Source organism: Sus scrofa, chromosome 12 (genome assembly GCF_000003025.6).
Source record: "Sus scrofa isolate TJ Tabasco breed Duroc chromosome 12, Sscrofa11.1, whole genome shotgun sequence".
NCBI classification, from domain to species: domain Eukaryota; kingdom Metazoa; phylum Chordata; class Mammalia; order Artiodactyla; family Suidae; genus Sus; species Sus scrofa.
Window position 1 is genome coordinate 1,274,588 of NC_010454.4, and position 22,640 is coordinate 1,297,227.

General features: G+C 65.1%; 2 protein-coding genes across 2 annotated transcripts in view; both read left to right on the forward strand.

Annotated features, from left to right (window-relative positions):
* NPLOC4 (NPL4 homolog, ubiquitin recognition factor) overlaps positions 1-11,081 on the forward strand; it is a 34,292-nt gene extending 23,211 nt beyond the window's left edge. Inside the window, exons 13-17 of the mRNA XM_021066476.1 lie at positions 3,788-3,859; positions 6,200-6,295; positions 7,205-7,321; positions 8,551-8,653; positions 8,827-11,081. Coding sequence (XP_020922135.1) covers positions 3,788-3,859; positions 6,200-6,295; positions 7,205-7,321; positions 8,551-8,653; positions 8,827-8,984 — 546 coding nt within the window. The 3' untranslated portion in view covers positions 8,985-11,081. The remainder of the gene's footprint in view (positions 1-3,787; positions 3,860-6,199; positions 6,296-7,204; positions 7,322-8,550; positions 8,654-8,826) is intronic.
* On the forward strand, positions 13,784-22,560 carry FAAP100 (Fanconi anemia core complex associated protein 100). Its single transcript, XM_021066475.1, is given in 11 exon segments — positions 13,784-14,068; positions 14,251-14,369; positions 14,971-15,800; positions 15,803-15,922; positions 17,212-17,368; positions 17,829-18,601; positions 18,695-18,831; positions 19,909-20,025; positions 21,165-21,251; positions 21,592-21,729; positions 21,957-22,560. Coding segments are annotated over 10 exon segments (2,637 nt in total). The 5' UTR covers positions 13,784-13,903; the 3' UTR covers positions 21,724-21,729; positions 21,957-22,560.

Genomic DNA, 22,640 nt, shown 5'->3' on the forward strand with positions numbered 1-22,640 from the left:
GCGAGGGCTCTTGTCTGACTTGGCCCATCCGGGTGACCCAAGGTCATCTCCTGGTTCGGAGGTCAGCTGCTGAGTGCCCGATGGCTCCCGCAGGAGCCTCTTGGCCGCGCAGGGCCGTGATTTCTCCTCCGGGCCCAGCTCTGGGCACTGGGGCAGGAGATACCTCAGGGGCACTCTGGGACTGCTGCGCTCAGTGTGGGGCTGTGTCCTTTCCCTGGGGCCTCAGTCACCGTCCGTCTGGCTGCGGGACAGTGACCGCAGCTCCGCCGCTCGGGCTGTTCTCTCCCGCTGCATCCCGGGTGGTGTCCGTCGCTTCCTCAGGCTCCTTTGCTCTTCCTTCTCTCGGGCCCATCCCGTCTCGTGGCTGCTCATCCCGCACCTTGTGGTTTCACCGCGAGACGTGGGGTTTGTTTCCATGCCTCCCGCGTTTGAGCGTAGCGTTTTAAACGTGTGGCAGACTGTTACAGGGACTGTTTCCCTGTCCCTCTGCAGATCCTCTGTCATTTCCAGGTCAGTTCTGATGGGCCGGCCCTCCCCCAGTCGTGGGGTGTAATCCTGTTAAAGGCCCCGCGTCCACCGATGGCGTCGTCGGTGGGTTTGCAGTTCCCGTCACATCGTCCGTCTTTCCTCCCCGCGTGTTGGGCGCGTTTTGTCCTCTGCGGGTCGTGTTTGTTAAAAATCATAAAAGCAGAGGCCCTTTCCACCGGGAGGGCTTCCCCTTCCGCTGGTGGGAACTGGGGTGGCGGGCTCTCCGCCTCCGTGGAGACCTGCTTATCCGGCGGGATCTGCTCGCACCTGACTGCGGCCTTTTCACGGAGCGCGGTCTTCCAGGGTTTCCACACGCGTCTGGTGAGCCTTGTGAGGTCACAGCCAGCCTTAAGTCTTTGGCCACTCAGCCCCGAAAGGCCAGGGGAGGTTCTGTCCAGCCCTTAAGGCGTTTTCGGCTTGGCCGTTGCCTCCTGCGGTTTAGACACGTGGGCCCCTTGCACCTCAAAAGTGGGGCATTACCTGAGGGGAGGCTGGCCGTGGGCTTGCAGCCCGCGCCCCCGTGTTGCGGCCCCAGGCCTGTGTGAAAGCCACGGTCTCTGCTGGTTTCTTCCTTTCCAGCGGGCACCGCCAGCCGGGCGGGCAGAGCCTGTGTGCAGCCCCATGCGCCCTGGGGTCACGAGAGTCTCCACAGCGAAGCTCAGGCTCTGTGTCACTGATCACTCTGGGTTTTCTTTCTTTCTTTCCTTTTCTGTCTTTCGTCTTTTTAGAGTCGCACCCATGGCATATGCCGCAGCAGTGCCAGATCCCAGCAGCATCTGCGACCCACACCACAACTCGGGGCAATGCCGGGTCATGTGTAGGGACTGGGGCGCGGGTCAGGCCCAGGCCAGGCTCCACGAGGGCCCGGGGAAGTGTCGCTGGGGTCGTAAGCACCCGACAGGTGCCCTGTGGGTGCTCGTCCTCCAAAAAGACTTCGTCCTGAGAAGTCGGTCTTTCTTGCTTCACCCTGTGAGGCTCCGACCGCACTGCTAGTTTTCACTCGGCGCCTCCTTGCGGGTCCTTTGAGGAGGAGGGCAGCGCACCCAGGGCCCAGCAGCCCTTTCCTCCGCCAGATGGGGCCACCCCTGTTGTCCCAGCACAGGGCCCTTTGAGCTAAAAGACAGAGACCCTTGGGTTTCTTGTCGACCTTTCCAGACACGGCCGCTAGCAGGTAGCGAGGCACCGGGGGCCGTGATTTCTGACTGTTGCAGGTGGAGGTAAAACTGCTGACGCTCTGGCGGCGGCCAGAGCTACGATCCAGATGTCTCCTTGCCAGCGCATTCCGCCTGACGGGCGCCAACGCCCATAAAAAGCGATTGCCTTTTAAAATGGTGTCTGGGGCTCGGGCTCGGCCGGCAGGAGCCTTCACGGGAAGGCCTGGGGCGAGGTGGAAGGCACCTGTCTCTCCTCCAGGGAAGAGGGGGCGGTGCCGCACCTTCATTTGCCGGGGGCAGAAGGGCGCAGCGGGGTGGTCCAACCCGAAAGAATCAGTAGCATGGCACACACGGAAGAGAGGGATGCATTTAACGGGAAACGTCCCTAGAGGGGGGAGTAACGCCAGCAGGTGCGGGGAGGAGGTCTGCGTGTTAATAGCGCTTAATTCGATTTGAAGACGAATCCCAGGCGGGCTCCCTCCGCGTGAGCTGTTGTAGGTTGTTTCTTGGGGGGCAGGCGTGCGTTTTTGGAGATGGTGAGTTAGCCGACTGGAAATGAGTCCCGCTTCCCACCGCGTCTCCTCCAACGAGAAACGGCCTCTCCTGGGACCCCAGGACCCGTTAGGAGCCTCACGTCAGGGCTGCTGCCGCCCGTAGAGGCGGTGGAGCCACGGAGAGCCGGCCCAGCCTGCCTGCTGCAGGAAGGAGCCCACGGAAGCCCCAGGGAGGCCGGCCCTGATGGAAGGGCTGGAAGCAGGCCACATTTCCAGGAACAGGTCCTGGTGGCGCGCGTGTGTCTTGGGTAGCGAGGCGGGGGTGGGGGGGGGACCGTGGTCCGGGAGGCAGAGGGGCGGGGTCCTGCCGGCAGGTCTCAGGGCTGCGGACAGAGCGGCTGCGAAGCCGGCGTGCGCGTGGAGCAGCTGCGCTGCTGAGGGAAGGAGCGCCCCGGTAGGGGTGGGCCTGCTGGAGCCTGGGACGGCTGGGGAAGGTGGCCCACCAGACCCTCCGACATCCCCGAAGGTGCGCTGTGCCCAGGCGGCCTCGCGTCACCCGCGCACCTTCGTAAACGTAAACGCGATCGGGCGCCGCGGCTGTGGGATTTGTGTATGACTCGGCGAATGATTTCTGTGATGGCAAGTGATGACTTAGAGGGAAAATATGACCCCTTTTGCAGAACTTTTAATGGAAAGCGCCGGTTTTTATGAATTTATTTCTAGAGTCTGTTTGACATAAATCAGATCTAATTGTCATCTTATGATTAATGAACGTATGCTGGCCGTTTTCCCCGTAATTAAACTCTATGCTCCGTGCATCTGACAAAGCAGAACACGTTTAGACTCTGACAGATGGGTGGTGGGAGGTCCCGTGTCCGCGTGCGTGTGCGTGTGTGTATTTTATTAATGCACAGGGGTTAAGTTTCCATGAAGTTGAGGTTTCAGAGATGTAAGGTTAAGAGTTCGCATTCAGGAGTTCCCGCTGTGGCGCAGCGGAAATGAATCTGACTAGCATCCGTGAGGTTGCAGGTTCGATCCCTGGCCTTGCTCAGTGGGTTAAGGATCCAGCGTTGCCATGAGCTGTGGTGTAGGTTGCAGACACGGCTCGGATCCAGCATTCCTGTGGCTGTGGTGTAGGCCGGCAGCTGCAGCTCCGATTCGACCCCTACCCTGGGAACCTCCACATGCTGCAGGTTCGGCCCTAAAAACCAAAAAAGTTAGTTGTAGCATTCAGGTGTGAGGCTAAGCGCCTCCCGAGGAAGGGGCCTGGAGGTGGCCCGCGGGGGTGGGAGCCCTGTGTCTGTGTCTCCCGCAGCTTTAGCACCAGGCGGATGAGGGGGCTGAGGACGGGTCTGGGAGGCGCTTTCTCTGCAGAGACCCCGGCCAACCCTGGCCTAAAGCAAGGCTGTTCTGCCGGGTTGTGTTCGCGTCGAGAGCTCCAGGCGACGGTGGAAGGTGGATTCATTGCCAGAAGGGGCCCATTTTCCTCTCTACTTGTTACTCACTTCGACAAGAATTGTAGTCGTGCAAGAGGGGACCAGATGGGTGGAAGGAGACCCTGTCGCAGGGCAGCCGCCGGGACTCACGCCCAGACCTCCTCTCGTGTTTCAGGACATAGACAAGTTCGGCAACGAGATCACGCAGCTGGCCCGCCCCCTGCCCGTGGAGTACCTGATCATAGACGTAAGCGTGCCATCTCCCTCTCCCCGGGGCCAGGACAGCAGGCGGGGTGGCCTTGCGAGGGCGCGGGCGCTTGAGCGCCTCCCCCCTGCCTGGCCCAGGACGGGCCCCAGAGGTGCATGCATCACCGAGCCGCTGGTGGCTCTGAAAGGCTCCAAATCTTAGGGCTCTTCCTTTCAGCTTGTCTCTTATTTCCTTAAAAACAACTTAAGGGGGTAAGTGCAGGGGAGGACCGCCTCTCCCTGCTCCCTGTGCGGCTGCCACCCCGGCACAGCTGCGCTGCCACAGCTGGGCTCGTGGTGGGCCACGACTCTGTCCCTGAGTGCGGGGGCTGTGGTCTCGCGGGAGCACTCCAGGAGCTGAGAAGGCCCCTGGTACCCACACACCTTCCCCAAGTCCCAGCTCCGCCCACGGAGACGTGGCCGCAGGGCAGAGGGCACGGAGGCGCTGGTTTCCTCCCTGCTGCCTGCCAGGATGAATTCGGGCTGCATTTGGACTCGGGACGGGCACGTGATTCCGGCTGTGAAGTGTTGTTGCGCTTGGAGCTGCGGATCCCCGTGAGCCAAGCCCGCCAACGCGCCATTCCAACTGACAGCTCCCGAGCCCGCGTTTATCACCGAGGCCGCGAAGGCACCTGCTCTGAGGCCACCTCGGGGCGATTAGGATGAGAGCAGCTTGATGGGGCGTCCCCTGGCAGGCGTCTGCGCGATGAAAGGCAGCTTCCTGAGCCCTCTCCCAGTGGCCTCCCCGGCCTTTCCTTTCTCAGAGGAGCCAAGTCCTTGCACCCGTGCTCTGCTCTCAGGAGCATCCAGCCCCGCCGCCCGGAGCGCTCCCCTAGGAAGGAGGGGGCAGTGGTGTCCAGACAGGCGCCCAGCTCCTCCCCGGCCCCAGCCCCCTCCTGTCCAGGGCACCTGATGACTTCACATCTTGTGACCGAGTGGCTTCTCGGGCTTCCGTGGGTGCTCAGCTGGTTGACGAGGCGGCCTGGGTTGGGAGAAGGTTTGAGCCCAAGACGAGGTGTTTGGTGCCCTGCATCCTCTGCCTGGGCGTCTGGGATATTCACAGACCCCGTGGGAACCTTGAGTCTGTCGCTCTCCAGGGGCAGCTCCAGGTCCAGCAGACCCTCCCTCTAAGTCCACATTCCCACACCAGTGGCCGTGTTGCCAGGGCACTGCCGGCTCTGCCTTCCAAAGGGAGGGCCTCCAGCAGGCCACAGGCTCGGCCAGAAGCGCGGCGGCCCCTCTCCCGTTCTAGAATCGTGGCAGCAGCTGCCACTGAGCCCCCACGTGTGCCGCTCCCTCTGCGGGCTCCTTGTGTCAGAGTGGTAGGCAGCCTCGGGCACGGGCTCTCTGGCTGGCCCCACATCTCTCCGGTGGACGGAGCACGTTCCAGAGGCCACTCCCTGCGGCTCGAGGCCACGTGGTCTCGGCAGTAAAAGCACAGCGGTGCCTGAGTTTGGGAGCAACTGATGGCTCAGCTCCCCTTCACAGCGCTGGCACGGCCACAGCGGGTCCTGGGCCAGCCAGCCTGAAGCAGCTCGCTGCCTTGGCTGATGCAGAAACCAGGCCAGAGCAACGTTTTCATGCTTTAGAAATAGTCCCGGAGGAACCAGAACAGCTACCATCAATCTGGACGAGGTGTAATCTGCTGCCGCCAGCGTCAGGTTGCAGAGGAGGAGCTGCGCCAGCGAAAGCTGGCAGAGGGCTCCCACTTGGGTGCCTCGCGGGGAGGGCCGTCCCCCGGGAGGGATGAGGAGCGGTTGGTGTTGATTCTTGTACATCTGCCCCGTGCCCGTAGCTTCTATTGATTGTACGTCGGATTTAAGACGCCCTGTCGCTTCTGAGGCGTCTCTGAGCCAGGTGAGGGGCTCGGGCTCCCCTGTGCACCCGAGCTCTTGACGCCACCCTCTTCAGGGGCAGCGGTGCCCTGTGTCCAGCGGCCTTGCCCTTCTTCCTGCCTGGATGTGCCAGCTCCAGGGCACGGAACCTGGAAATGCAGAAGGGCCTCAGCCAGCTCGCTGGAGGGCACTGTGGCCCTCAGAGCCGTCAGGCCCTCTGTTCCTGTGGCTGCGCTCCAGTCCAGCCTGGATGGCAGGAGAGCAGCTGCCTGGGCAGCCGGCCCCGTGCCGCGTACCGCCATCCTAGCGGTCCCTCAAAAGGACCCTTTAGTTTGCCCCCCAGGGTCCAGAGTTGCAGGATTTCCACCTGGGGGCGGTGCTGAGGCTTCGGCATCCCCTTGAGTGTGGACCAGCCAGGACCCCTGCCGGGGGGCGGGGCAGGGAGGGTGCGCTCAGGGCCCAGCCCCCTGCTGATTTATCATGTGTGTGTGTGTTTTCTTCATTAGATCACGACGACTTTCCCCAAGGATCCAGTTTATACTTTTTCTATTTCGCAAAATCCATTTCCTATTGAAAACCGGGATGTTTTGGGTGAGACGCAGGTGAGCTCTTTGTCCTCAGGAGCACAGTGTAAGTCGCTGCTGCCTGCTCCTCTTGTGTCACTGCTGTGTTTCCCGGGAAGCACCGGGCTTCCTAACTCTTCTCTTTGGCCTTGTGATGGAGCCCAGCGCCAGGCGCCTGCTGAGGGCAGGACCGCGGCCGAGCCTGTGGGCACATCCTCAGGGTCCTCAGGCTGGGGCTTTGCCAGGGGCACCGTTCGGGGCCCGCCGCTGGCCACCTTGTGTCCCCTCCCAGCAGCTCTGCGTGAGGGACGAGCTGTCTCTCGCCACCTTGTCACCCTGCCGTGGCTCGGGCACCGCCCGGGCCACGGGGCCTCACGTGGCCCAGCCTTCAGGGCTCTCGCCTGTCCGCCAGGCCAGGTCGCAGCTGCTGGGCCCCCCTCGTGGGGCCGCCGCGCTGGTGTGCAAACGCGCGTGCTGCGCGCTGCCGCAGTGAGACCGCCTCCCGCACGGTGACTGGCTCACAGGCTGCCGGTGCTCACTTTCCTTGCGGCCCGCCTGCCTGGGTGCTGGGGGTGCAGAGACACTCCGGTCCCGCAGAAAGAGTCAGTGGCACTCTCCACCCGCACACGTCTCCTCCCTGTCCTGTGGCCCAAGATGGACAGCACGGCGAGGCCGTGGCGCGCGTGTAGACAGACAGGGCTCCTCCCGGCCCGCAGAGGCCCTTCCCACCCCAGCGCCCTGGTGGCAAGCATGAGAGTCGCCCAGCCGGGCCGCGTCCCCTCTGAACAAGTCAGGTGTGCTGAGCAGCCACGGCCACAGCTTTGCGGGTGCTGGGCCTTCCTCCGTCCCGGGTCCAGGCGGTGTGGTTCCGGGAGGAGGGAGGGCCGTCCGCCGAGGGCCGAGGCTCCCCGCTCACGTCTGTCCCTCCCCCGACGCCTGTCGCCGTAGGACTTCCACAGCCTGGCCACCTACCTGTCCCAGAGCACCTCGTCCGTCTTCCTGGACACCGTCTCGGACTTCCACCTCCTGCTGTTCCTGGTCACCAATGACGTCATGCCTCTGCAGGTGCGGCCGGCTGGGCTCCTCCTCACAGGGCAGGGCCTTCCGGGCAGCTGGGCCGGGGCCCGCAGCTGGGCCCGTGGGCCTTGAGAGCAGGGCGCTTCCCCGGAGCGTTTGCCCGGGAGCAGCGTGTCCCCTGGTGGCGCAGCTCCGCCGCTTGCTGGAGTCACGGGGACGCGGAGGCCACTCGGCTCCGTGTCCTTCTGGCCAAACCGCAGGCAGAGCTCTGTCGGAGGAGCTTGGGAGTCCCAGCCTCTGCCTCCCCGCGCTCCCGCCTCCCGCGTTAACTCTGCTTCCTCGTCCCGGCCCAGGAGGTTGGCCTGTGCCCAGGCCCGGGCGCACAGCTGCACACTGGCATTTTCCAGACCCTCTGTTGGGGAGACGAGGGCGAGGGCTAGAGATGGCAGCTGCTGCCTGCATGGCCCGGGGCAGTGGGTCCAGCCGGGAGGCCCCTCGCCGGGGCTGTGCCCGGGGGCTCCTCCTTTGGGCCCCTTTTCTGCCTGAGACAACCGCACTTCTGCGAGGCGACAGGGTAGGAAGGAAAGGCCCGCCCCTCCGACTGCTCTTCTGGGCCAGGTGGCCTGGAGCTGTTCTTGTATCCTGCTGGGCTTGTCTGGTGTCTGTGTTTTGTCCCCAAACTTCCCAGGCACACCAAGCTCACTGGCTTTGCCTTCATGTTAAACCCAGAGCGGTGCACCTCCAGCCCCGGGCTTGGCGGCTTCCTGTCCAGTCAGGGAGGGGTGGAAGCTCAGGGCCTCCTCGCTGGTAACGGGGGGCTGCTTTGCTGTCACCTGTTAGGGAGTGGATCCTGTAGGTGCTGCTCGAGAACCCGGAGAGCTTTCTGAAGCTCATTCTGTGACCCGCTGGTTCTCTGCACGGTGACCCTGGAGGCCTAGGGTGCAGAGTGCACTGACATGCAGACATGAGGCAGAGGACAGGGCCAGCCGGGCTCGAGCGGGGAGGCTGGGCCGTGGTTGCCTGGGGGTGGGGCACCGCCAGCCCCGGGCAGAGAGCGGCACAGGCGCCGGCTCTGGGAAGAAGTCACGCGTCAGCTCAGTGTAGCGCTTACATTTATAGACTTGAGTGCGTGGTGTTTTGTGGTTCCTAGTGACAGCCTGTGAGATTTTTGATGTCTCCTCTAAAGCGTGTCTTCGTGTTGGGGAAAAGAAACTTGGGAGCAGGTCCGTCTCCCATCTGTGAAGCAAGTGGGAACCTTCTTTTTTGGCGTCTGGCAGGACAGCATCAGCTTGCTGCTGGAGGCCGTGAGGACCAGAAATGAGGAGCTGGCCCAGACGTGGAAGAAGTCGGAGCAGTGGGCCACCATCGAGCAGCTGTGCAGTGAGTGCCCTTCCCAGCCCCGCAGACCTGACGCCAGACGTGTTCTGGCCTCACGGGCACTGGAACAAGCACAGACAGGCCTCCAGGACGTTATGCCTGTGTCCCGCCAGCACTCTTGCGGGTGCAGTTCCGCGGGTGTTTATTCACCTGTCGCTTCTCCTCCCGCCCCGCAGGCACCGTCGGCGTGCAGCTTCCCGGCCTCCAGGAGTACGGCGCCGTCGGGGGCCCCACACACGCAGCCTCGGCCGCCATGTGGGCCTGTCAGCACTGCACCTTCATGAACCAGCCTGGCACCGGCCACTGCGAGATGTGCAGCCTCCCCCGGACCTAGGGCTCCCGGGCCCTGCGGGCAGGACGGGCCCAGCCCAGCCCCTCGGAAGCCAGGACCTAGGGCCCCGGGGCCCCACGGCGGGCAGCCCTGAAGGGCTTGGTGGCGATGGCAGTGGCTGCCCTGGGGTCTCCGACCCACGAAGCTTCTCGGCACAGGCTCCCCTGGAGGGAGGGGCCAGGCCGGTGTTCTGCGGCCGAGACGGCCTCCTGGCCAGCCCCGCCTGCACAGGCCGCACGGCCCCCTGCGGCGGGAGGACTAGGTGCCTCTGTGTCATCACCTAGGACCGAGGGGCCGCAGGGCTCGCTGCCGCCACCCAGCTTTCTTTTTTCCTTCCTTTGGGATGCTTTCTGTTCCTGCCTCGCCCATGTTTGGGCTGGGAGCTCTTGGTGGCCTCTGTACCCCGTTGCTCTGGGGCGGGCCCTACCTGTGGGGGCCACGTCCTCCCCCGGGAGCCGCTGTCTGCTGGGAACGCGTGGCCACGGGCTTGCTGGCCTCCCGTCCCCTTGGCCTGCAGGTAAATCTGCTGCCCGCCCGTTCCTGCTCTCCCCCGGCCTCCGGGGCTTTTAAAGTCTGCATTGGTTGTAATAACAGTTATCAGTAATTCCTGCCCAGAAGACGTATTTATTTTTTTTAAGATAAAAACTCCATAAACAGGGAGTGGGAGAGACTAGTTTCCGCCCTAGCCCTCCTTCAGTGCGTCCCTGTGGGGGCGCGGGGAGCATGAGTGGCCCGGGACCCACCGTCAGGACTCCTCGCAAGTAAACCTCAGTGCCTGAGACTCTCCTGCCAAGCCGCACGACGGTGCCAGCTGCGGACTGGGTGGTCGAGTAGGCCCCCACCCCCCCGGGCGGCCGGTGCCACTGATCAGGCCTGCAGGGGGTGAGCTGGGTGCCCAGGCAGGACCAGAAGCTCTGGGGCCCTGGCCTCTGGCATGGCGACTTGGCCGGAGGCCAGGTGAGGGAGTAGGAGCTTGTTGTGAGGGCCGCGTGGGACCGCCACCAGCACACCGGAAGGTGGGTGCCGGGCTGAGGTGTGGGTCCAGGCCGTCCCAGGACAAGGCTGCAGTCAGGCCCTGCGCGTGCTCTGGGGTCCCTGGTTCCCTCTGGCTGGGCTCAGGTCCGACCCTTCCCCAGGGAGCTGTGGGCGCCCTGCTGCCTCTTTGCCTTAACAAGAGTCGTAGCTCCAAGCTGCACGACATGCATCTGTGGGAGGCTGGCCCAGACACGAGCTGCTTGGGGACTCCGTGTCTGTCTTGGGGGCGAGAGGCAAGCCTGTGTGACCCTCCCTCACCCTTGGTGGGTGTGTTCACCATGGCGGGGGCCGTGCCTGGCGCCTCCAGGAGGTGGGTCACCTGGCGTGGGTCTGGCTGTAGCAGAGGGTCTGTCCTGCAGGGCAGGAGATGCAGAGCAGCCGCTCTCTCCAGCTCACGTGCAGCCACCACCAAGAAGCAGTGGGGACCGGCTGCTCCTGCTGCTGGCAGCCGCCCCGTGGCACTCTGGGCTGTGTCCTTGGCTCCTCGATGGGCTGTGAGGCTGCAGGGGGGTGGGAGGGCACTAGCCTCAGACTTGCAGCCCCCGTTCCTCCTCTGCTGGCTCTGTCTTTATCCACGGAGCTGGTGTCCTTTTCTCTTCAACCTGTATTCGCCTCACCCTGACCTTCTGGCATCTGCATAGTTGGTTTCCTTTTGTCTTTTAGCTAAAGAAAAAGTACTGTGATTTCTTTGCTTCTGGTTTCGAGTCACTCTTTGTTCAGTAATGCACTTTATTTTATTGTCCAAAGAGTCAGGGCTCAGCCTGAGGGGTGGGAAGCAGCCTGCCACCAGGCCCAGGCCCGGGCAGCTCAGCCACCTCCTGGTGCACGGAGCAGAGGCCCCCAGCCCCACCTGCATCCTCCCTGCCCTTGCGTGGACGTACCCTCTCAGGCCACCAGGCACCGTAACCCAGTGGCGGGTGGGGGGCAGTCGGGTGCCGGCCTCTGCCACCCAGCCTACTCCCGGTGCTCCCGCTTGGGGCTTGCAGCTGTGCCTTGGTTGGGTTCACAGTAGCGTTGCCTGGACTCCAGCCCTGCAGTGGAACCAATAAAAGTACCTGAAGCGACTGCCAGCGCCCCTTTGTCCTTCCTGGGCTCCGAGGCCTCTCCTTTCCCAAGCCTCATTGCGCCTACCTTTTAGGTGACAGGATGACTTTCCCCTCCACGTGTCACTGCCCTGTTTAGACTATTGAAGAGAGACCCCACTCCCCCCTGCCCCCTCCTAGGCGCTGTGCTCCCCACGCAAACATCCATGTGGCTGCTCCTGGGCTCTGCGTGGCGGGTCGGGAACGCAGCCAGGCAGCAGGGGATGGATGCCTTCGGGAAGCCCCCAGACTGCACAGGGGTGGGGGGTGAGGCTGGAGATGACTTGCTGCCTGCGCTGAAGCCCCCCTCGTGGAGTGACGGCCAGGGGCCACTCTCCCTGGTGTTCAGGTGCCAGCTCTCATGTGCACCGTACTGCCCACTCTTTTGGCCACTGGCTCACTGCTCCCTGAATACTGGCCACTGCTGCCCAAGGGGCCCTGCCTCAGGGTAAAGCAGCAGGCCTGGCCTGGGCTCTGGACCCGGGGTTTGGGGGCAGCGCTCCACGCTGGCCTCCCATCACATTCCTGAATTTGCCTGCTTTTACTGGCAGTGCCCTGCCGTCTGTGCAGCTCAGGCTGCTGGACTTGGTGGTTCTGTGACGTGATGAGGTTCTGAAACACTCCCTGCGCCCTGGAATCCAGCAAGTGGCGTGTACTGCTTAGAAATGGAACTCGGGGTCCTGGCACATTCAGTGTGTTGGTACATTCACTGTGCTGCCTGTGAGGCAGGCTGGCACAGCCTGTAGCTTCCCTGCGTGTGCTGTGGCCTGGCCCCCTCCCACCCCCTGCCGCTGCCTGGTGGTGGTTTGTTCTTGGGACCGTGACACACAGCCTCCATATGCAGCGTAGAAACTGTGCTGCCGTGTCTCAGGCCTCCTGCCACACACCGGTGCACACCCTCCCGAGAGACCCCTCCCCATCACCCCAGAACTGTCTAAGCCCTTTGCTCATGTCTGCAACCCTGGGGGCTGGTATTCAAGGCCCCCTCGCTCTTCAGACTGCTGATGGCCATAAATCTATCACAGAGTGTGGGGCCTGCCTGGCTTGGGGCTGGGAGCCTCATAGTCCCCTTGAGCGGGAGGAAGCGGAACAGGAATGACCCACTGAGCAGTGCCTGGCTCGTCAGGGCTAAACCTGGGATGTAGGTCCGGCGAGCTTAGCCCACTTCCTCCCAGAGCCACGTGGCCCTCTTTTTCGGACATTTCTGGCATAGTTCCTTTGATGTTGAGTCTGTGGCCCACAGGGACTGGTGGTCAGAAGACTGGCTGGGGAGTTCCCCCTGTGGCTCAGTGGGTTAAGGGCCTGATGTCTCTGAGGATGCAGGTTCAATCCCTGGCCTCCTTCAGTAGGTTAAGCTTCCAGCATTGTTGCACGTAGCTGTGTGGGTCACAGATGCAGCTTGAATTCGGTGTTGACATAGCTGTGGCATAGGCCCCACCTGCAGCTTCCATCCACCCCTCGCCTGGGAACTTCCAAATGCCACAGGTACAGCCATTAAAAAAAAAAAAAAAAAAAAAAAAGACCATCTGAGAACACTTGTGCACTCTGGGGTGTGGGGGTGGGGGACTCATTTCTAATTTCAAAGGCCAGGTAGGAATAGGTGTCAGAAAAGGTGAAGGACAGACTGCAAATGCCCCACTCGTGCTGTGTCCAACCCAGGAACACTGTGGGATTAGAACTTTTGCTACTGGTTCTTTGTGTTTTGCAGGTTTTTGCCTTGGTGAGGTCAGCTTAACTCAAGCTAAGAAAACATTTGGCAGCTGGACCCCCTCAGCTTGCCCTGTCTGGCCACACACTGCAGATGCCTCTCTCACTCATGGATGTCTGGCCTTGGAGACTTTCCCAGTGGCTTCTAGAAGGAGGCTGTGATTGACTGCAGGCACTTCTCAGGGTTGCTCTGGGCCTCTGAGTCTCATCCAGAGAGCTCTTGGGCCCTCTGGTCAGCACCTCTCACCGAAGCCTTGGAAGTCAGGGTTGGGAAGGAGAGGTGTTGGGCTCTGCCTTCACCCCGACCCCCAGGCTGATTGCTGATGAGCTGCCCCTCTTCCTGAGATGTGGTCAGGCATTTTCTTTACGGTCCTCTGCCCTCAACCCACAACAACTCTGGCTTACTCTTTGTCCCCACTGGCCAAACCAACGCATCCATAGACAGCATCAAGAGAGGGATACTTCTATCCGTGGTCGCGCTCAGACGCAGCAGTGCCCTGGGGATGTGGCAGGAGTAAGGTGGCTCAGCCGCTCAGAGCCGGAGCCCCAGCGCCGCGGGCGTGGCAAGACGTGAAGCTGTCCGACCCCCTGCTGGGCTTCACAGATCCAACCGCCCGTCGAAACCCTAGAAAGTGGCTTTAGGAGCGGACTGCCCGCTCGGAGGAGACGCGTTCTGATGGCCCCCGCCGTGGGGGAGCCGGCGCGGCCCTCGGAAGCACGGGGGAAGCGCGACGTCGTGGGTTTCCAGGGGAGGCCCGGGGGAGAACGGACGAGCGACAGGGTCAGGGCCTTGGGCTTCCCGCGTTTGGCTTTAAACGCTCTGGACCTTCGCCAAACCGCCCTGAGTCCACGAGCTTTACGCCAGCGGTCTGGCCCTCAGCCCGCTGCGCGGGACTCCGGCCGAGGGCCCAGCTCTCCGCCCGGCCCCGCCCCCGGCCCCGCCCCCGCCGCGCCCCCCGCCCCCGCCCCCGCCCCCGCCGCGCCGCTTTACGGCGGAGGCCGCGCTGAGACCGGAGCGGCCGTAAAGCGCCCCGCCTCCGGCACGGGCGCCGCGAGGCCGAGCTCCCTCTGCGGCCGGGCCTCCCGGCGACTCCCGCCATGGCCGGCCTCGCGCCGCGGGTCGAATACCTGGCGGGCTTCTGCTGCCCGCTAGGGGGCCTGGCTGCGGGCAAGCCCCGCGTGCTGTGCCACGGGGCGGAGATCTTCCTGTCCACCGGGAGCGAACTGGTCTACGTCTACGACCGCGACGGGCGGCTGCTGACCGTGAGGGCCGGGCGGGGCCGGGAGGAGGGCGGGGCGGGGCGGGGCGGGGCGGGTCCCGGGCCGCGGAAGGGAGGGGGCGGGGTCCCCGCGGCGGGGCTCGGCACGGGGGGGCCGGCGCCGCGGAGCAGTTCGTCCGCTGCCTCGGCGCCCCGCCCGACGCTGCCTTCTCCCCGGGCGCCCAGGCTGTGTACAAGTTTCCCGGCCGGGTGTGGCACCTGGAGCTCCTGGCCCTTGGCAGGGCGCTCTACGTTCTGTGCGCCCGGAGCGGTATCTACTGCTTGTCTTTGGACCAGGCCAGCAGGTGAGGTTGCAGGCGCCGCTGCTCTGGGCGGGCCCTCACTGGCCTCGCCGCGGTCGAGGTCGATATGGTCTCAGGTGGGCTTCGCGCTCTCCCTGACCGGTGTTTCCCTGCCGTCCTCAGACACTGCCTCTGGTGGGACAGGGGGTTCAGGCAGCCGAGTCTGCCCCCCGGAGCAGGGTGCTGCCCCTTTGGCCTTGGCGGGGCTGCCATGTCACACCTTTGAGGCGGGTCTCTGTGTACCTGGAGTCAGTGGCCAGAGGAGCCAGGCCCCCACCCCAGGTAGCAGTGCAGAGCCTAGATGCCGGCCCCTGCTCACGACTGGTTTAGCAAATAGAAAGGTAGCAGGTGTGAGTCACAGTGGAGGCCCGGGGTGGGGCGTGGGGGGCCGACAGTTCTGTTGCGAGGAGAATTTCCTGTCCAAACCCCGTTTCTGGAAGCCTTGGTACAACCTGTTGGGCATGTGCCCCCAGGTGACTGTCTGGGAGCTGGGCAGTCCATGGAGCAGGTGGGATCCCTCCCTGTGCAGACCCCAGACCTGTCGTGTCCTGGGCAGGTTGCCACGCAGGGAGCTTGTGACCAGCAGTTCCCTGTGTTCTCGAAGGTCTGTGAGCCAGGATGGCAGGAATGACAGGGACAACCAGGACGGTGAGGCCGGCGAGCCCCCTGCCCCTGTGATCCCTGTGGACCCAGGCGCCTGTGTCCTCCCTGATGCCACGCTGTGTGCCTTCACCGTGCTGGACAACGTGCTCGTCGCCCTGGCGCAGGGCCCCGCCCAGTGGAAGTTGCAGCTGTTTGAGCGTCCCTGTCCGGGGCAGGACCCCCGGCCCGGAGGCCAGATTGGTGAGGTGGAGTTGTCCACCTGCACCCCCCCATCTGGGAGCCTGGGGGAGCCCGCAGCCCCCTGCTTCCTCCCGGTGCTGTGCTGTGCATCACCGCCAGGCCCCGGGGTCCCTCACGGCCACGTGCAGGGCTCCGGGGGTGTCACGCTGGAGGAGGCCCTCTTTGGCTTACTCTTTGGAGCCGACGCCTCCCTCCTGGAGTCGCCGGTGATCCTCTGTGGCCTCCCTGATGGCCAGCTCTGCTGTGTGGTCCTGAAGACCCTGGTCACCTCCAGGTCAGCCCCTGGTGACCCGAAGGCGCTTGTCAAGATCCTCCATCACCTGGAGGAGCCCGTCATCTTCATCGGGGCCGTGAGGACAGAGCCACTGGCCGAGGCTACGGGGGACGCCCACTCTGACTGCCTGGTGGCACTCGGGCACCACGGCCGGACCCTGGCCATCAAGGCCAGCTGGGACGAGGTGGGGCACCTGGTGCCAGAGCTGCGGGAGTACTGCCTCCCGGGGCCCCTGCTCTGTGCGGCCTGTGGCGAGGGCGGCCGCCTGTACCACAGCACCCCCTCGGACCTCTGTGTGGCGCACCTGGCTCAGGGAGGCTCCCCTTGGGACCCCATGCAGCCCACCGGGCCCCAGGAGGCCTGCCCGCTCTGTTGTGTCCGGCCAGCCTGAGCGTCTGCAGCGTCGTCACCCTCTCGGTGTCATCGAGAGCACCTGAAGGTAGGAACTGCGACGAAAACCGAGCGGCGAAGTCCAGGGCGGCGGCCTCTCCTCCTCTCCCCGCCTCACGCCTCTTCTCCGTACCCCTGCCGGGGCAGGCCCACCCTCACCTGGCGCAGCCTCAGGGTCGACACTTCTTGTCCCCAGGTCCTGCGTGTTAGGGCGGGGCCTCTGCCACTCTGCCTGGGTGGGCTCTGCACCTGGGCGACTCGGAACAAGAGCGTTTTTCGGGGACAGGTTGTCCGGGGGGGGGAGTGCAGGTCGGTTCAGGTCTCTCCCTTACGCCTCTTTGGAAAACCGGAAAATGCCTGCTCCAGCTCCCTTGTGGCCTCCGACAAGCCCGCCCCGCCTGGAGGGCTGTGAGGTGTGTTCACCCAGGCAGAGCTCGGCCAGGCCTCGGCCATGGTGCCCAGTGTTGGGGGGCAGGAGAGATCCCCTTTCTCCCAGGGCGTGTGCCTCTTAAGACAGCTCCCACGTGCACCACAAAGCCTGCCGTGGCCCCCACTTGACCCATAAGAAGTGCCTTTCGAGGGAAAAGACTGTTGTCTCCCCCACAGGGAGTAAGGGTGCTGCACCTCTGGGTGGGCTCAGGCCTGGACCTCAGGAGACGGAGCCTCTCTCCCAGGGGAGCTCCCTGGTGGCCCAGGAGCAAGAAAGGAGGCTGAATGGTGCCGGAGAGGCAGCGGGCTTCCAGAGAGGCCAGTGGAGGAGTTCCCGTCGTGGCTCAGTGGTTAACGAATCCGACTCGGAACCATGAGGTTGTGGGTTCGATCCCTGGCCTTGCTCAGTGGGTTAAGGATCCGGTGTTGCCGTGAGCTGTGGTGTAGGTCACAGGTGCAGCTTGGATCCCGTGTTGCTGTGGCTCTGGCATAGGCCGGCGGCTACGGCTCCGATTAGACCCCTAGTCTGGGAATCTCCATATGCCACGGAAGCGGCCCTAGAAAAGGTGAAAAAAAAAAAAGACAGGCCAGTGGAGGAGGCCCAGGGCCTGTGTGGCACCTGCTTCCCTTGGAAAACCTCAGAGCAGCTTTGCTCTCGGGGGGCCTGTTGGAGGGGCTGCAGCAACGCTCCTGGCCCTGGTCTGGCCCCTTTAGTCCTGTCCGGGTACCAGGTATTGCCTCTGTTGTGCTGATACTCTCTCCGGGGGGGGCCCTTGACAGCGTGTGCCCGGCCCAGCATGCACCCCCGGCTCTCGGGACGGCCTCCCGACCTGGGCACCTGTCCTGCCAGGGCCCTGCTCAGTGCCCCTCCCCGCCTGTCGACCAGGCCCCACATGTGTCCACCCTCAGGTAGCACCGAGCTCCTGGCCCTGTCTGCCAGAGGCCGGCTGATGACCTGCCTCCTGGACCCACACTCTGAGGCGCCCTGCCCCACCCGAGTGACCGTGGCGAACGCCGGCCGAAAAATCAAGGAGCTGCTGTCTGGAATTGGCACCGTCTCTGAGAGGTGAGCAGGGCCGCAGCTCGGACAGAGGCTGGTGCGGCATCCGGGGTGGTGGCGCCACTCTGAGCCAGCCCTGTGTCTTTGGCTCTGAGCCCCATGACAGCCCCGGACGTCCCATTGCCTGGCCGAAGACAGCACTAAAAGCGAGCTGTGGGCACCAGGCCCCTGTGGTTTAGGGCATTCCAGGGCGCCTGCCGTCCTCTAGGGCGTCATGGTGGTGTCACAGATAGGCCGCCTCGAGACACGTTGTGGCGCAGGCGGCCACCCCACCGTGGGCACCACCTGGCCTGGTGGCCCTGACGGGTGCAGGCTCCGTGAGCCCGGCGGGAGAGGCCAGGCCACCGAGTGCAGGCTGCCCAGCTTCGCCTCTGTCCTGTTCTCCTGCTGCTGGAGTGAAGGGCAGCGGGCGGGACCGAGGACGAGCGAGGCCCAGGCCCGCCCTCAGCTGCCGCTCTGCCTCCAGAGTGTCCTCTCTGAAGAAGGCGGTTGACCAGCGGAATGAGGCCCTGGCGTGCCTCAACGAAGCCATGAACGTGAGCTGCGCCCTGCTGTCCAGCCGGGAGGGCCCCCGGCCCATCTCCTGCTCCGTCACCCCCGCCTGGAGCCGCCTGCAGCTGCAGGACGTGCTGACGGCCACCTGCCTGCTGGAGAACAGCAGCAGCTTCAGCCTGGACCGGGGCTGGGCCCTGTGCGTCCAGGTGCTCAGCAGCGCCCGGGCCTTAGACCTGGACTCGGCCGGCTCAGCCGTCACCTACACCATCCCCCTGGACCAGCTGGGCCCTGGCGGCCGGCGGGAGGTGACGCTGCCCCTGGGCCCCGGCGAGGACGGGTCGCTCGACCTGCCAGTGACCGTGTCCTGCGCGCTCTTCTACAGCCTCCGGGAGGTCTTGGGGGGGGCCCTGGCCCCCAGGGACCCTTTCGAGGAGCCCCCTTCCGAGGAGTGCCCCCCTGGTGTCCTGCCCGAGCAGGAGGGCGTGTGCCTGCCCCTGAGTGAGCACACGGTGGACATGCTACAGGGCCTGCGCTTCCCCGGCCTGGCTGCGCCCCCCGTGCGGGCCCCGGGCCAGCTCGGCCCTGCCGGGGACCCCGTCCACACCTTCCTGCAAACTTGCCGCGGGCCTGGCGGCCAGCTGGCAGGCCCCGAGTCCCTGCGGGCCAAGTACCTGCCCCCATCGGTGGCCACCATCAGGGTGTCAGCAGAGCTGCTCAGGGCCGCCTTCGGGGACAGCCACGCAGGTTGGTGACACTGACTGGCTTCGCTCTGGCCTTGGGGCCCCTCCCTCTCTCCTGGGATCTGCCCAACCTCACGGCCGCGCCTCTCTCCCCCAGGAGGGCCCCTGTGCTCAGCCACCCTGCAGTGGCTCCTCGCCGAGAACACCGCCGCCGACGTCGTGAGGGCACAGGCGCTGTCCTCTGTCCAGGGGGTGGCCCCCGATGGCGCCGACATCCGCCTCATCATCCGCGAGGCAAGCGGGGGGCAGCCCTGCTGCCGGGGGGCGTCGGCCTCAACAGCAGCAGCTCTGAGCCAGGGCCTCGCGCCCCTGGGGAGAAGCGGAGTCCAGGGCCCATCCTCCAGAAGCCTCCGAGAGGCAGGCTGGTGGGCGGGCCTCGTGGGGCTGCAGGCAGGGTCAGCTTCTCACCGGCTCTGCATCAGGACGTCCAGCACGCTCGACACGAGGCCCCGGCTGTGTGTGTGGCTCGGTCCCTCGCACCGGAGGCAGCATGAGTGACTCCAGCCCCCCCCCCCAGCTGCCCCTCCCTAGACCAGCAGGGCGCCAGGCCCCGTCCCAGAGGCCACCTGCCCGGGGGCGCTAGGATGGCTCAGCCCTCCGGCCCTGCCCCTCGCGCACACCTTTCTTCCTGAGACCCCCGTTCAGGGTCCGACAGACCCCCGTGCTGCAGCATTGGAGGCGCTGGGGGAGCAGCCCGGGGAGGGGGGACTCGCCAAGGGTGGTCGGTGGAGGCCGCCCACTGGACGGCCCTTCCGGTCAGGCCAAGACTGGGCAGGCTCAAGGCTCTGGGGCCTGCGGGTGTGGGGGGTGCCCCAGGGTCCCAGCGGGAAGGGCTTCTGTGGACGGCATCCTCCCGCGGCCCCTCGGGGCCCAGGGCCTTGCCCCCTGTCCCCCTCTCCCCATCTCCTCGGGTTTTATCTTTGGCCTGAAGGTGCTGAGCTGACCTCAGTCGCCCAGCCCCTTCCCCGTTTTCACACTTGAGACCCTGACCCGCTGGTGGGCCCGGCATGAGCAGTGTGGGCCGTGGGGGGTCCAGGCATGGGCTGTCCGTGGCGGTGCAGCCACAGCTGTCGCCTCCCTCTGGAGCGCGTCCCCAGTCGGATGCTGCGGGGCCGGGGCTCTTCCGCAGACGTTTCCAAACAAGCAGGCCGGCTTTTGCTTGGCGGGCCGGTTCTTCAGGTGGTAACTGGCATTGGGTGCGGGGACCCAGACCCCGAGCCCCCAAGCTGTGGGGGCTCCTGCCGGCTGCAGACCCTCAGGCGTGAAAGGGCAGGGCTGTGGGCAGCCAGCGAGGCTCCGTGTGTCTTGCAGGTGTCCGTGACCGACCTGTGCCCAGCGGGGCCCCTCCAGGCCGTGGAGATCCAGCTGGAGAGCTCCTCTCTGGCCAACATGTGCAGGGCACACCACGCCGTTGTCGGGCGTCTGCAGGTCTGGCAGCTGTCTTTGGCTTGCGCGGGAAGTCTCCGTGGGGTGGTGGGGACCATGGTGGCCTGTGGCTACGTGCCCAGGTGGCAGCTGAGCAGTGCGTGGTTGGGAGGTGCGTGGGGATGGGCCCGGCTTGGTTCCCGGCGGCCTGTGAGTACACGTGGCCCGTGGGTCGGAGGGAGACGTCCACGAGGCCTCTGTGTTCTGGGCGGAGGTCTGAGCCGGGCCCAGGTCAGCCCCCACCTTCTCCTCCCGGTCGAGCCTGCGGCCTTGGCTGCGCAGAGGGGTCTGCGGCCACAGCATCAACCCGTTCCCATGCCTTCCCCTACGCGTGGTCTCTGCACCGGCCCCCAGCCCCCGGGAGCCAGAGAAGCTGCACTTGAGCTCCAGCAAGGATCGAGGCTGCTGTTCTAGACCCACCAGTCCATCCAGGCAAGCCTGGGCCCGGCCACTGCTGTGACCACCGTGCTGAGCCACCGTGGCATGTCCGCGGCTTCACGCCTGAGCTCGGGAACCTGGTTCCCCGTCCCCTCAGCAGAGCGCCTGCCCCTGCATTTCTCCACCCTGTCGTCCCTCCCGCCGGGCCCGAGACACTCAGGGCTCCAGACACACCGAGCGCAGCAGCCGAGACGTGGGCCGTCAGCGAGCAGGCGGAGCAGCGTGCCGCGCAGACAGGGGTGGCGTCCCTGGGCTGCCGCGACAGAGCCCCAGGGGACACTGCACTCAGCCGGGAGGCGGGATCCAAGTGTCAGCGGGCTGGTTGCTTCCGAGGCCTCTCCTGGGCGTGTGCCTGTCCCTCTGCCTGTCTGAGTCCTGACCTCAGCGGCCAGGGGCCACCCACGTGACCTCGCGTTACCCCGATGGCCTGTGAAGAGCCTCCCTCCAATCACCTCTGGGTGCTGGGGCTTCCCCAGGTGCACTCGGGGGCTGTCATTCAGCCCCTCGTGGGGGCTTCAGGCTCCTTGAGGAGGGGCTGCTTGGGGGCCGCAGGCCTCTGTCCTCCGTGCTGCACCACGGCGCCCCCGTGACGGAAGTGTGCTCATCACAGCCGGCCTTCGCCTGGCCGCTCGGAATGTGGGGACCCTTTCGACGTGCAGCTCCAGCCGCCCCTCAGAGTGACGGGCTCTCTTGTGTCCCCCTAGAGGCTGGTCGTGCAGCAGGCCGCCCGGGGCTCCAGCCCTCCTGACCTCCGCCTGCAGTATCTCCACCAGATCCAGGCCAACCACGAGGTGAGGCCCTTTGAGGGGCCGGTCCCCTGAGCCTTCCAGCAGCCTGGGGAGGGGCTTCTGGGATCACACACAGGCCCTTGGTGAGTGCCCATCTTGGTAGGGACGCGGGGCTAGGCTCCTGCTGCAAGGGGACACTGTTGTCCCCTAGGGAGGGGTCTCCTCTCAGCCCAGCCATGCCTCATGTCTCAAGGGCTCATCGGGGCTGGGAGGCGTGTCCCACACACCAAGGACACAACCACGTCCTGAGTAGGGTTGTGCACATGGCGGGCATCCCCCAGAGGACCCGCTGCCGTGCCCGGTGGGAAGGTGGGGGCCTAGCGGCTGTCGCCCCCACCGGTAGACGCTGCTGCGGGAGGTGCAGACCTTGCGTGACCGGCTGTGCACAGAGGACGAAGCAGGCTCCTGCGCCACCGCCCAGAGGCTCCTGCAGGTGTACAAGCAGCTGCGCAGCCCCAGCCTCCTGTTGCTGTGACTCCAGGTGGGCCCCGGCTGGGTCGGGCCCCCTTCCAGCCCCTCTGACGACTCAGGGCCTTCAAAGTTTTATGGAGAAAACCTAGCTGCTTCTCAGTCCTGGGCCCGGTGACAGCCAGGGGAGTGCTGGGGTGAATGCAGCCAGGCCCCCAGGCCAGGGTGGGGTGGGCTCAGAAGAGGGGGGCCTGGGCAGGCTCACCGGCCCTCCCGCTCACTCCTTCCTTCTCCCGGCAGCTGCCCGGCCTCCACGCTCAGCCTCTGCGCCCAGAACAGTGGGGCTGGACCAGCAGCATCCCACCCACTTGGAAGCCAGGCCCAGGCTGTGGGCTCCAGACCCCAGCGCAGGAGCGCCGTTGCCCTAGCGCCTGCAGAGGCCATGGAGACGGGGCTTCTGGGTGGAGACTCGAGCGGGTGGGCTTTGGTGGGCCACGTTCCCGAGCCCAACGCTTCCCCTCTCGGCCGCACCGCCTGCTCACCCCCAGACCTCTCATCCAGCACTGTCCACAGCTGCCTGGCTGCCCACCCTGGGTGCCTCAGCCCTGCTTCTCTGCAGCCGCTGGGGTCACCAGGTGAGAGGGCGCCCCTGTGACCAAAGCACAAAGAGGAGCGGGGACTCCTACAGGTGCCTTGTGGCCAAACACTCAACAACTAGGCGCCTCTGGCCAAGGCCAGCACTGTGCATCATTCCCAAGGGTCGCTCGGGGCAGGCAGCAGCCCTGGCGCGGCTCCGGTGCTTTGGGGAGGGTGGCTCTCCCCGACTTCCCATGGTGCCCTCCTGCTGTGCTGCAGCCCGGCGAGACTTCTCGCCTCAAAGAACGCCCCTTTCTGTTGCACTGCCTCGGCCTTGGCTGGTTTTTACTCTTCCATGCTTGGTCTGGGGGCGGCTTGGACCTGGGTTCCTGGATGCACCCCCAGCTC